Source organism: Rousettus aegyptiacus, unplaced genomic scaffold (assembly GCF_014176215.1).
Source record: "Rousettus aegyptiacus isolate mRouAeg1 unplaced genomic scaffold, mRouAeg1.p scaffold_m13_p_1, whole genome shotgun sequence".
Lineage (NCBI taxonomy): Eukaryota > Metazoa > Chordata > Mammalia > Chiroptera > Pteropodidae > Rousettus > Rousettus aegyptiacus.
In genome coordinates this window covers 49325130-49339576 of record NW_023416284.1, presented here as the reverse complement: position 1 = coordinate 49339576, position 14447 = coordinate 49325130, and the positions used below count along the sequence as shown (strand labels likewise).

The following is a 14447-nucleotide window of genomic DNA, read 5'->3' as shown; positions in this document are numbered from 1 at the left end:
AGAACAGGCTCAACAGCAGAATGAAGAGGAGAGAGTAAGCAGTCAGTAAACTCAAAGATAGAATAGAAATTACCTAATATCAACAACAGAGAGAAAACATACTGGAAAACAAAAAACATTTTTGCCTTTGGCATCTCAGAAACAAAGGATAAAGAGGGTGGAACAGAAAAAGTATTTGAAGAAACAATAGCTAATAATGTCCCAGATATGTTTGCTGAGCTTCTCACATAATCTGTACTTCATTGAGAAGCCTGCACTAAGGCGCCTGCTTCTATTATGTTCCTACTGTCTGAGCCAGACCTCATAAAGATGACTGATATTATATTTCAACCAATAGGACTGAGATTTTCCCAATCCAATTGTAGCTGTGCAGCTATATCTTAAATCAGCATCTTCACTGACCAATCAGCGTGGCTCCATTCTGACCAATCAGGACAGTGCTTTTTGGACCAGGCTGTGAGGATTTGGAGTCCTGGTTTGCATGAGGATGCACCAATCAGGGTTAAGGAGCAGGGACTTCTCTCTATATGTCATCCTCCCTCTAGCTTAAAGAGCCCACTTTCCCTTTCCACCAAAGACTGAAGATCTTGGCTGATGCTGAAACACAGATGTCTTGCCTCGCCAGAAAGGAATAGAGTAAAGCAAAGCACTGCAGGTAGAGCAAACTGGAGCAGACTGGATCCAGCTATGCTGGATGTCAGCATAGCTGTCTACCCAGAGAGATGACTTGCTGGAGGGAGAGCAGCCTAAGAGCAGCCTACCTCCAAGGCACCTCTCTTGAGAACCATCTCACCACCTCACAGCCATGATGTTGTGCAGCTACACTATCTCATAATTGAACTGTAACACTATTGAGCTCTACTGGAGCAGTGCTGTTCTCCAGCTTTTCAAAATCACAATTGAGCTGTTTGTACTTAATAGTTTTCTTCTTCACAACACCCCCAAATTAGGGAGTCCTGTTGGCATTGAATGGGTACCTTAACAGATACTTCATTGAAGAGAACATATAGGTGGCAATATAAGCATATGAAAAAATGTTCCACATCATATGTCATCAGGGAAACATCAATGAAAAAAATCAGGATACTACGCACCTATTAGAATGGCCCAAATCCAGAACGCTGACTATACCAAATGCTGTTGGAGATGTGGAGCAACAAGAACACTCATACATTGCTAGTGGGAAAGCAAAACGGTACGGCCATTTTAGAAGAGAGTTTGGCAGTTTCCTACAAAACAGAACACACTCTTGCAATACGATCCAACATCATGCTCCGTGGTATTTGGCCTAAGGAGTTGAAAACTTAAGTCCACACAAAAACCTGCATACGGATGTTTATGGCAGCTTTATGCATAATTACCAAAGCTTAGAAATAACCACAAAGTCTTTTAGTAAGTAAATGAATGAACTGTAGTACGTTAAAACAATGGAATATAATTTAACACTAAAAAGAAATGACCTATCAAGACATGAAAAGGCATGAAGGAAACTGAAATGCACATTAGTAAGTAACAGTAAAGTCTGAAAAGACTATATACTGTATAGCTGTATAGTTGAACCATATGGTATGCTGGGAGAAGAAAAATTATGGAGACAATAGATTAGGGATTGCCAGAAAATAGATAAATAGGCAGAGCACAGAGGATTTTTAGAGTGACAATACTCTATATGATATTATAATTATGGCTATATGTTATTATACATTTGTCCAAACTCATCGAAAGTATAAAACCCAGAGTGAACCCTAAGGTAAACTACGGACTGTGGGTGATTGTGATGTGTCAAGGCAGGTTTGTCCTTGGTAAAACACACACACACACACACACACACACACACACACACACACATATGTGTATATACATATACACACACATATGCTATTCTGGCAAGTGATGTTGATAATGGGTGAGATTATTATGTATGCATATGGGCAGAGTGTATAAGGGACATTTCTATAACTTTCTCTTAATTTTGTTGTAAGCCTAAAACTATTCTAAAAATAAAATCTTTTAATATATTTTATAATATATATGTACACACAAACTGTTCTAAAAAATAAAATCTTTAATATGTGTATATTTTATTAAATATGTTTATACACACACACAAGATAAATATCTTTGCAATCAGAAGCAAAACTTTTTAAGAAATAAAATGTAAAAAACAAAATAAAATAGAATACTAGTTTTAAAGTGTGAGATTTTATATTCCTAATAGTCCAATAGAAAATATTATATTTGGCATTTATTTTTAAATAGACGAACTATACATGTTTAAATTCCTAAAGTCCTTTTGAAAGTAGGTGAGAAAAATCTTAAAATAGTGATGAAGGTATTTATTAATTTTCCAGAACCCCAGGTAAATTAATAATGATACACAGTTAAAGCTGTACTCATCATCTTACAAGTGTAAAGAATAAAAATTTCAGTACTTTAAAAATAATTTCTACTCATTTTATTATAAGATCTCTTTCTGGTTTAAATATTTAGGTGAAAATTGCAGGGACATTCTATGAGAACGGTTTGAAGAGCTTTGAGAATAGCGTAAATATCCCTGTACCTCCCAACCCCAACTTTTTACCTCTTTGCTTACCATCTGTATTTAATAGATAAGGTGACTTTTTAAAACATGATAGATGAATGAATGTATGATTTTACATAGAGTGGTGATTCAATAGGGAAATGACTGTTTTCGTGCTCATTTATTCAATAGCTATTTCATGAGTGCATATCCTATAGCTGTTTGCTATATATAATGAATACAAAGGTTTAAGTTAGTTCTTGCCAGAAAGAAGCTTACCATATACTTACATTTTTATTTAAACAACCACAAAATAATATGTATTTTTTTAAATGAAGACTATCACTTCAACTCTGGCTTAAATAGAAGAGCTCCCACAGAGAGATCATAGAAAGATTTTTATGGTCAGCCATTAAATTCATTATGTCCTTGCTAACCTGGCCACTCAATCACATAGCAGGTAAATGTAGATTTATTGGTGGGAAAGAGGAGCTACTTTTATAGCTATAGAATTAAAATAAAGTACTTTTGTTTTGATAACAAATCTGCTTTATTATTTTATTTGAAAAGCACAAGATGGTATACTAGTAGAAATGTAATCTATAATGGAGTGCTTCTCAACCTAGGGCAATTTTTGCCCTCTTTCTTAATTCACAGGACATTTTATCTGGGCCTGGAGAAATTTTTGTTATCACAACTATTGGCATCTACTGGTGCTGTTGCCACCTAGTGAGTAGAGAGGCCTGAGATGCTGCTAAACATTCTCCAATGCACAAGCATTCCCCACAACAAAGAATTAGCTGTCCCAAAATGTCAAAAGTGTCTAGGTTAAGAAACCTTTCTGTAAAGAAAGATTTTTCCCACCCCCAACAAATTTCCTAAACTTCGTAGTTCTCACAGTGACCTGTAAAACATCACTATAGGTCCATTTAAGTTGATAAGGTGCTTCAAGCTTAAACCCACTTAATTCACATAGAGAATCAATTATGGCTCAAGTTAGGTTCTGTTTATATGGGTTTCCTGACCACTTCTTTCAGGAATTACAAAGTAGTAGCATGGAAGATGTATCTGAGTTTACTATGAGAAAACAAATTATATATATATATATATATATAATTTCCCCCTCATAATCTAATTTGCGTAGTTGAATAAAAATCAAGCTTTTGAAAACAAAATAAAGGTCTGTGACTCAAAAGAAAGTAGTAATTCATTCCAGAGTCAGTTTCTAAAAACTCTGACCAAGGGGGTATTCTATTACACCCACTCCAACCCTCACCATTTAAAAAGTTCAAACAATGCTGTTACCTATTTTTGATAATTTAAAATATATTCTCTAAGGAACTATGGGCTATCTGAGCTCCGATGTTTCCTTTCTTTCATTTTGTTGTTTGTATTTGTTCTGGTTTTCCTTCAGAAGGAGTCAAGATTGCTAGGATTTAAGTCTCTGCTGGGAAGAAATCTAGGACCTCAAAAGCAAATACTGTTAAATCCTCTCAGATATATGCCTTCAGGAAGGCTGAGGGGAAAATAAAGTCATAAAAGCTTTTAAAATCACTTTCATCCCTAGTCAGAAGGACAGCAAAAGTATGCATAGTAATAGGGGATGCCCATGTAAATATGTAAATAAATTCTCCAATTGTCAAGGCATCTATAAACTAGGTTTAGTTATTGCTTGCTTTGGATGGGTTTGTTAGAGTTAAGTGCTTTGTGATCAGTGAATGGAAGCTGAGATAAAAACTATAAAGAAAATAAACTCTTTGCCTTTAAATAGAAGTGAGTGGTTCCAGTTTCCTTTTACAAGACTGAAGAGCTGTTGCACATATTAAATCTGCTGCATAGCTCCATTCCTGGTCACAGAAATCCACCCCCCTCCCGCCCCCCACTGAAGATGTCAGATCTCTGGGAAACAGCAAACATCCTTACAAAAGGATGCTTTTCTTAGCTTGTACTAGAAAACGCTGGCACCCCATCTCTGCATAAAATAACACTAAACTGAGTCACAATGCCGGAAGCTGTACCTTCTGCTTCTCTTCAAAGGGATCTAGATCATTTCTAGAGAAAATCCTAAATAATACTGCATAGTTTTGTCCATGTACATGACATGTCGATTTTTCTAATCCCCCGTTTGCCCTAGATAATTTTAAGCTTTATCCATCAGTGTACCACGCAAGAAAGAAAAACGCAGTTAACAAGATGACAGTGTTATCTAGGTACTTGGCATCAATATTAGCAGGAGTCTGTCATTTGACAATTATTTTCCTAGCATACCAGACGGTAAAGAAAATGTTTTCATTCATCCGCAAATGGCTAACATTTTATTGATGTTTCAAAATGCAGTTGAATACCATTGCACTTTCAATTTCCGAGTCAGGTTTGAGAGGTAAGCGTGAATCCTAATAACATCAGTAACTCCTGCTGCAAACATCTCGATTAATTGCTGAGCCTTAGAGTGTCAGTTCAGCGGGGAGGTGGTGATATTGTCAATTAGTCTGGTGGTCACAGGTGATGGGAACCCTTCCCTTTTCCCACACATCCTCCTGCACCGCGATAAAAATCACTATGAGTACCGTTACAGCCAAGCAAAACGACTCCCTGCCTGCCTCATAAAGAGCTCAGTCTGGGGAGGCAGCCGGAAGCTGACCCCTGCAGTGATTATTGCTTCTGCGCGCTTTGCTAAAGAACCCTGCTAGCATTGTAGAAAAGGAGTTAGGGATGTGAGATGTTTTGCTTTATTTATTTCCCCCAAGAGAAGAAGGACTGAGGTCAGGCAAAGAAAATCTTTAAAGACCGCTTAAAGGGCTAAGGGATGGTGGGAGAGAAGAATGAATAGGGGTGGTAAGCATATTTTTTAAATTACTATACTTGTTTCTTTCCTTCCCTTCTCCGCTCTGTTTCTCAAACTCCTCACTGAACAGACCGATTGGCATAACCGCTATTGACTCCAACCTTGGTTCTCGCATTGATCTGCAAATGGCTCGGAACAGCTAAAGATTCTCAAATCTGGAAATGCGTTCAAGAAGGAAAGAAGCAAAAAATGTAGGGGGCGGGCCCAAGTTCAGCACCCCACTCTGCCGTGGGCCAGGAGAGCGGCTCGCAACTGTGGGGCGAGAGGCTAAGGGGCTGCGGCACGGGAAGGTGGGTAGCGGTTCTGCGTGGAAGAGTAGGAAGCCTGCTCAACCTGGTTTGGAGGCTGTTAAAAAATATGTTACCCTGTGAGTCAAACCCGATAACTCTGTCCTGCCTAGATACGGATGGGCTGATCATTGCGCCCGATAGGCTCAAATGGGTTAAACTGCCTCTTACATAACAGGACTGCCTGGCTCTACACAATTAAAACACTTGATTGCAGTCTCTTCCCGACTCTGCAGTCCGGCACAACCCGCGCGGTGCGTCCCAGCGCGCCTGCGTGCAGCGCGCGCACAGGCCCCGCGCACGCGACTCGCGCGCTTACACGTGTGCGCGCATACTATACACACACACACTCCGTTTTGACCACAGTTCTCGCTCACACACACACAATTTAGTGTCAACACACACAAGGGAGGGGAGCGCCCTCCAAACTATATTGACTGACCCAATAGTCACTCCAGCTGCTTTATTGCAAGGCTTTTCATGCACACCCCTCATGTCTGCTTAAAAAGCATCCCCCGCCACTGTCCCTACCTATTTCCGAAAAGAGGTAAAGAGTAAACTAGTTGGCCGCTGGTTAACTATAGCTCGGCCGCCCAGGAGAGCATGAAAAATAAATCGATAAAACAAATAAATAAACAACAAAACCTGACAGTCCCCGGCGTCATGATGGCGCCCACCACAACTTGGAAGACTTTAAAGTTATGGTGCCTCAAGAGGTATAACGCACAGGAGAGGGAAAGCAACGCGCCCCTCTGCTCTCTTCACCTCGGCCCGACATAGAGACTTTTCTAGCAAAGCGCCACTCTAGTGCGTTTGACAGGAAGGGAAACGTTCTGTCTACGATATATCTCTTTTCCCCTCAGTTTGCATAATTGTGATATACCTCCTCTTAATATATATATTTTTTCGTTTTCTTTCTTTTCTTTCCTTTTTTCCCCCTTCATTTTTCCCCCCTCCCTGCTACATCCCCAGTCCCCGGGCGGGGTTGCTAAGGAAACGGCCGCTTGGCAACGCGCGCGAGCCCGGGGGCCGCCGGCCGCCGCTGCGCCCCGCGCTGCTTGTGCTGCTGCTGCTGCTGCTGCTACTGCTGCTGCTGCTGGTGCTGCGATTGCAGCCGCCGCTGCCGCTCGCCCTGCCTCCGCTGTCGCCGCGCCTCCTCCCTCACTCGCCGGCGCGCTCGCCTCCTCGCTAGATGGTGTGCGAGCCGCCCGAGAATTAGACACACTCCGGACTCGGCCAAAAGCAACCGAGAGGAGGTGTAGTGTGGTGCCAGGGGGTGGGAGGGGAGGGAGGGAGGGAAAGCGAAGAGGAGGAGGGGAGGCAAAAAAGAGAGAAACAACACCCAACAACTAGAGAGAGGAAAAAAGAAAGAAAAGAAACCCACCCACCCACCAAAAAAAAAAACAAAAAAAAACACAAAGAAACCAAAAAAAAAAAAACAACAAAGGAAAAAAAATCCTGTGGCGCGCCGCCTGGTTCCCGGGAAGACTCGCCAGCACCAGGGGGTGGGGGAGTGCGAGCTGAAAGCTTCTGGAGAGTGAGCAGCCCTAGCAGGGATGGACATGATGCTGTTGGTGCAGGGTGCTTGTTGCTCGAACCAGTGGCTGGCGGCGGTGCTCCTCAGCCTGTGCTGCCTACTACCCTCCTGCCTCCCAGCTGGACAGAGTGTGGACTTCCCTTGGGCGGCTGTGGACAACATGATGGTCAGAAAAGGGGACACGGCGGTGCTTAGGTAGGAAGAACGGCGTGCTTTTCGTACTTATCTCAGTCTATCTTTCTCTCTCTCTTTCCACTCCTTTTGCCTTCTTTTTAAACCGAGTAATAATGCTGGTGGTGATCACTGTCAAAAGACCACATCTCATGATATCCAGGTGCTGATACTGCCCCAGCCCTGGTCCCTTTAAGCTGGGACAGGTAGCCAGCTGGACTCGTGATGCTATAAAGCACTTTGCCTGAACGCCAAGTAGCCCCGGGATGAGTGAAGAGAGCGGTTTAGGAGGGGCAGGTACCACTTTGAAACTCAATTCACAAGGTCTCTGTTTTACTGTCATGGGGTACTCTTGGAGAGTCTGATAAGTTTATCAGGTTTGTTTCTGTTTTACTATAGCCTAAGCGACTTTTTCAGACTGCTGGCATCCTGCTCCCATTTATTTTCCCTCTCCCTTGGACACTTAGGCTTAATTGCTCCTCTTCCGCTTTCTTTCTTTACTCTTACTGCTTTCTTCCTTTTCCCCTTCCTCCCTCTCTTTTTCCATTTTCCCACTCCTTACTACTTACAGTCCATTGCCTCTTTCCTTTTCCTTTTCTCTTTTCTTTCCTCCCTTTTCTATTTTCTTTTTTTTAAATCTCCACCAGTCTAATTCTGATTCTTTTATTTAAGCCTGTTTCCTTCACTCTTCACTCTTCTCTATTCCCCATATTTCTTCCTCATTTATGTTCCTATTCTGTGATCTTGTCATCTCCTTTTTTACGGCTCACATTTTCCATCTCTCTCCCTGTATCTTTTCCCATCTCTCTCTCTCTCTCTCTCTCTCTCTCTCTCTCTCTCTCTCTCTCTCTCTCTCTCTCACACACACACACACACACCTCTTCCCTCTAACCCCTTTGAGTACCATTTTTTTTCACCCTCACAAATCTCGTTTCTTAAACATACTCCTTCACATACTCTCTATTTCACATCCTCACACACATTGGCATTTCCATGCTCTAACAACCACTTTCACATTCAGATTATCTTTTACTGTTAAAAAGGCACATACTTCTTCACAGTTCCACACACTGTCACTCACACATGTGCACACCGTCTCTCTCTCTCTCTCTCTCTCTCTGGCTCCTCTCTGTTTGCTCTATCTCCTCTTTCTTCACTCCATCCTCCCTCCTTCCATCTTCAGTTTTACTTCTTTTTCTCACTCTCTCTTCTTTCTTTCTTTCCCCTAAGCTTGAGCACTGAAATGTTTTGTCATTAATAATATCCATAGCCTGATGCTACCCCTAAGCAACACTGCAAAGTGAGCCTCTGGAAACATTTTCTTTCCTTTAAAAATATAAATTGATAATCAGCAGTGGTAGACCTAAACAAGGCTAAACTCCCCTTATTCTTTCATTTCCCATCGCCCTCCCTTCTCCCCCTGGCACTCCCACCTGACGTACACCTCAAATCTCCCTGAAAGATCTTCTTTCTCTCCACTGGGTGGTAGTTGGCTTATAAGTGTGGATTGCACAAAATCAGTATACGTGGCATGTCTAAGATGAAAGAGAGTGAGATATGTTCTGTTTGGATCATGCAACATAATTTAAATTTAATGATCTGGGATCTGGGTGTGGTATATGACTTACACCTTCTGAAACATACATGAGTCCTAATTTATGTGGAATATTAGTATAGTATCTAAACACTAATGCTTTTATAATGCATTTTGTTATCTTTATTAAAAACACAAAATGCCACTGGGTATGTACAGAAGTAACTAATAATTTGTTATCACTTAGTAAAATACCTTTTCATTGTTGGTAAAAGCAATGAACTCTGTCACATAGAGGATATAAATTAAGCTCATATTTATGTTCTTTATATTAAGTTTGGTTTAGAAGTTTGAACAATAGTGGTAAGGACAAAACACTATTTCCAGAGACTGCAAACGTATGTCATGGGAGATACAATCTATATTTTGTAGCAGCATATTGCATATTTTATAATGAGCATTAATATTTTCGACCTAAAGTTTTGATAGACTGTATATCTTTTGATGACATATCTTGGCATTTTGTTTCTAATAAACAGTCTAATAAATAGTATAGCTAATTAAAATTGCTGAACCCACAGTTTACTTCTAGGAGACTATGTTTGTAGTTCAACCATTGCTTCCAATACTGAAGCTTCTCTAACTAATAGGGACAATATCTTTCCAGTGTTGTTGGTTTGGTGCAGTCCTTGTTTACTTGTGTGCACCGTACCTCATCCATTTTTTTTCTTTATCTTGAGTTTTGCAATATCTTGTTTTGGGGCACTTTTGACTTTTAAACTTTTTTTAAGAGAATAGAATCTCTGTCTCTTCTAAATGACATTTCTAACTAAATACAGTATTTATTATTTTAATAAACAGAATCATTTTTTTGGTCATGTGCAACAGAAATCTGATCTAATAAGTAATTTGATAAGTAATTTGCTTATAATAATTCTAGAATTCTCTAGAGAGTATCTCATTTTTTTAAACCTTTTTACATTGTCTGTAGGTTTAAAACTATTTTAACCTATATCGTTTCAAGAAATTCTGTTATTTTTCTTAACTCCTCTTCTGCAACTGGTATTTACTCTAGTCAAAGAGAAATTCAGACAGAGCTTAAAGGCTAATTGAGTATGTATAAGTCAGGTGACACATTTTTCATCAAAAGTAATGTCACAGAGTCATATTTATGTTTTTGCTTTGGATACTTAGAATTATATTTGATGTTACCTTGTAACTCATTAGAAAATAAAACAAACTAAACAAAATGTACCCTCAAACGTATAAACCCCTCATCGAAGTACAAAAATCTAGTGCTCAAGAGAATACTCTACTGAATTGCATTGTTATTTACTAAGCTTTACACAACATATCCATCCCTCAAAGTGTCTTCAATAAAAAGCAAATAGTGGCATAACAGTTATCAAATAACTTTAAGTGCTAAAGGCCTGAAAGTGCAAACGTGTCAGTCAGTGACTCTGTTGCTTGTGGTTCCATTAATGAAACAGAAGTTTAAAGGTCAAATGATACATTTCTATCTCCTAAATGCCACCATGGCTGTTTGAGGAAAAAGAATCAAGAAAAACAAAACTTTCCTTAAGCGATGTTATAATACAAAAGAAAAATTCATTTTGTGATCTACTAATTATATCTATTATTTTGTAAATCATCTTCTCTGTTTAGTTTAAAAAGAGGACTTATAATTAAATTTCATTTAATAATTTTAACTTTCTTATCATTTTAACTTTGCCTTTTAAGGTTAGTGAAGCAATATATTAAATGTCAAAATGTCCCTCACTTCCAATAATGTTATTCACTGATAAATCTCTGAAGAATGCACTTGAGCTATTTGGACTTTCTTGATAAAGTATTTAATGATGTATCTATTCAATAAAATAACATTTTGTACTTCTTTATTTAAACTTTGGGTTTAAATCAATGCATAGACATCTAGAGTATATTGTAATTTGCTACAAATGCAAACTAATATATTTATATTAAATATTAATTTTAATTGCAAGTACATTTAATACATGTTAACAATACAATACAATAACAATACTAATACATACTAGTATTTTATGCTTAACAAAACTTGTTAATCTCTATATAGAGAAATTAACTTTTTCTCTAGTCTTCAAATTGCATTTTGTAGCACATGAAAGATCTGAGTTAATGTGCCATCGGGTGACATAACAAAGAACAGGAGCTGCTAGAACCACATTGATCACACTTCAGGACCCAGTATTTCTAGATCTGGAAAATCAAGGGGAACATAACTCTGCTCTGGATCAATACATAAATTTCAGATGACTTTTTAAATATAATTTTGCAGTTACTTTAATATGAGTCAATGACTTTATCCCTACCTTATTAAGAAACACAATTATATTAACATGTCCAAAATGTTTAATATTCTTTGGAAACAATAAAAGGAATATCCTCATTTACATCCTCCCAGTGTCTGAATATTTTAAAAAACACATGTCATTTTTAAACTAATTCTTTCAATCTGTTTCTCCTTCAATTCTTCTGTATGAATTTTGTACATGTTAAGCCGCCTTCCTGATATGAATTCAAAATATTCTATTCTCTGCTTGTCATGTTTTAATCAAAGAAAGGAAGAGAGATTCTTTTCTTAAATGTAATATCTTCTTTTACCTTAGCAAAGTTAAACACAACTGTCATTTTAATGCAATAGATTTGAATGGAAGTTATATGAGATCCTAATATGATACTGTAATAAGAAGGAAGACTTGCTTACAGCATAGAACATAAAGCACGTTTCCACAGAAGTTATTTCCACTGGAAGACATAAACTTTGCAAGTAGATTTGCAAATGGATATGATAAGTATTTATTACTTCTCAGCGTATTTATCCAATACATTTGCCTTTTGATTAGACTACATTAATTAGTTTTGGTTTGAAATGCATACTATTGGATACAATAATATAAATGATTTATATATGAAAATATAGAATTACCATTAGCTCTAGAATCAAGTATTCTGTATTTTCAGAATATCATTGAAGAGTCCTACATTGTCTGTTGAGTTATTTTGGCTCATTAATGCATCACACATCCCAAATACAGTGTTCAGCTATACAGGTATTTTCAATTTTTAACATTGAGACATTATTTAAAAGCCTATATGCTTATTAAATAATGTCGTTGAACAAATATGTTTAAAATTCTGATTTTTTTTTCCTTCTTTAAAAATAGAAGGGGTAATAGATTGTCATACTGAATCAGTCTGGAAAAGTGTATTCCAGAATATGTAATAAAATGCTACGATAACATCTATAGTGATTGATTTCAGAGCTGTTCTATTAGATTCACTTATTGCTTGGTTTATTAATATATAATTATTTATTATATTAAAGAACAACATAGTACTTTTAAAATTTATAAATAAATTTGTTTTTGCCCCATCTTTTTAGTTCAGAAGAATTGATAAGCCTATGTGGGTATATAAATCTTTGAACACAGCATGTTAATGAAGTAGTTATTTTAAATAGATTGGCTTTACATTTAAACGACTTCATAAAATAAGTTAATTCTGCAATGCCTGACTTCTGAAGAGTTTAGAGAAGTGTTCACCTCTTATATGTGGTAGTTCTGGGTTGATTGACTAGCTCCAACCTTCATCCCCCTGCTACTCTATGCTATTGGAGATAGATGGTGGAGCTAATCCCTCAGCTGCATTTCTCAGTTAGCTTTGCCAAGTCTTCAGGCTGTTGCTGGCCAAGGATAGGAAGTTTGGGGAGAATGGAGGAAACAATGCATGAGAAGTCAGGGTATTGCTCCCCTCCTTCATTGCTTTGGGCAGTGTTCAGCAGTGTCTCCATCTCCCACTGGAACCTCTTTGTTCCATCTTCTACTGGATAACTGGCTCTTGGGCTTCTGTATTCTACCTTATGCCTTTGTTTCTTCATACTAGGACCAGTAATGGATTCCTACTGTTCTAACTGCTGGGTTTTCTTACTATCACCTGTTTGACTTCTCAGCTTTTCCATCCTTTTTGTAATCAGTTGCCTCCTTTAAGTTCCCTGTGTTTTAAATATCCAGAATGGTTTAAATTTTGCTGCTAGAACCCTAATTAATACAAAGTGAAAAGGAATAGTTTCAGTGATTTTAATTTTGTTTAATTAAATAATTGCTTTGCCCATGGCACCATAAATGTTGCTTGCTAGCACTGGATGTAATAGTTGTTTAAGGAGACGTGTATAGGAGTTACACCATAGCAACACTGGGGCATATTACAAAGAAGAAAGATGGACATTTGTTGTTTTTTTTTTTTTCCATCCCCAGTTTAGGTGAATAATAAAGCAAATGTATAAATATTTAATTAAATATACAATTGGATAAATAATTTCAGTTAGAAACGTATATAATGTTGCAATGGAAGGAAAAATGAAGTTGATGGATATATATTGGCAAGATTCAATAATAATGTATCTTTTATTTATTTATTTTTTGGACAAAGCAAAAGAGAACTAAACTCTGCTTGTGGGGGGTATATGATCAAAATGCTGAGGTAATTCTTACAGTGTTAATGCCTGTTTAAACCAATGGGAATTAAAGGCCTTTAAAAAAAAATGGCGCTTAATACCTAAGAAGCTAATCAAAGTTTTCAGATTCTTAAGAAGTATAAAAGTATATGATTATAACAATGCTATGATTCAAGTATTTAACCACTGTAGAAATTAGTCTCTCAAGCCATTTGAATCTTTTGGTTAGAAATAAAATAATTTTTCTACCATATCTTGTTCAAAATAGCATAAAGCAAAACATTCTAAACATCACATAACTTACACAGAGGAACTAAGGGAAGGTTTAATAATGGGTAGTGATTTTTTTTATATATTGTGTTTTTTATTTACTATCTCTGTTAACTGAGTTTTACATGATGTGGTGACCTTTTTAACTTCCTCAAATATACTTTCTGAAAGATATTTGTGTAGGTGTCTGGCTCCAACATAAACAAGCAGTCATCATAGAGTCCTTCTTTGGGTACATTTCTCCACACATTCACAAGAAAGATGTTAATTTAAAATCATCATTAATGAAATGACCCTCTCTTAGAGATGCTCAAGAGAGGATTTCTGAAATGGGAGTGAAGTTGCTTATAGATCTGTCATTCCATCCCTCTCAAAGTTATGTGGATCCATTACAAATTATCATTGACACTTTATAAGAGAAAATAAAATTTATTGTTCTGTTTTTGCCTACGAGCATAATATTACCTGCCTTTTGGCTTTTGTAAAGGAAATTTTAAATTGGGTCACATTTTTTTTATCAGATTTTTTATGTTTCAAATTTATCAGTGGAAACAAGAATTTCCCATACCGTTAGAGATAAAAGCTAATATATTTTACCTGGTTGTAATCAATATCTAATTAGATTTTAATTAGTTCACTGTATCTAAAAATGAATAATTTACAAAATATTAAATAAATTTAATAATAGTATCAAACATTGTTATCTTTTATTCAAGTGTACTTTCTGTTCCTTGCCATATCAATTTTGATTATCAAAACACCAGGGTTTGTAAGCTCTGTAACTGTT

At 37.3% G+C, this 14447-nt stretch overlaps 1 protein-coding gene across 1 annotated transcript in view; it reads left to right on the top strand.

The window, feature by feature from the left end:
- Window positions 1–7050: 7050 nt before the first annotated feature.
- The window catches only part of NEGR1 (neuronal growth regulator 1), a 755370-nt gene continuing 747973 nt past the window's right edge, over window positions 7051–14447 (top strand). Inside the window, exon 1 of the mRNA XM_036235247.1 lies at window positions 7051–7385. Within this exon, the coding sequence (XP_036091140.1) occupies window positions 7210–7385 (176 nt within the window). The 5' untranslated portion in view covers window positions 7051–7209. The remainder of the gene's footprint in view (window positions 7386–14447) is intronic.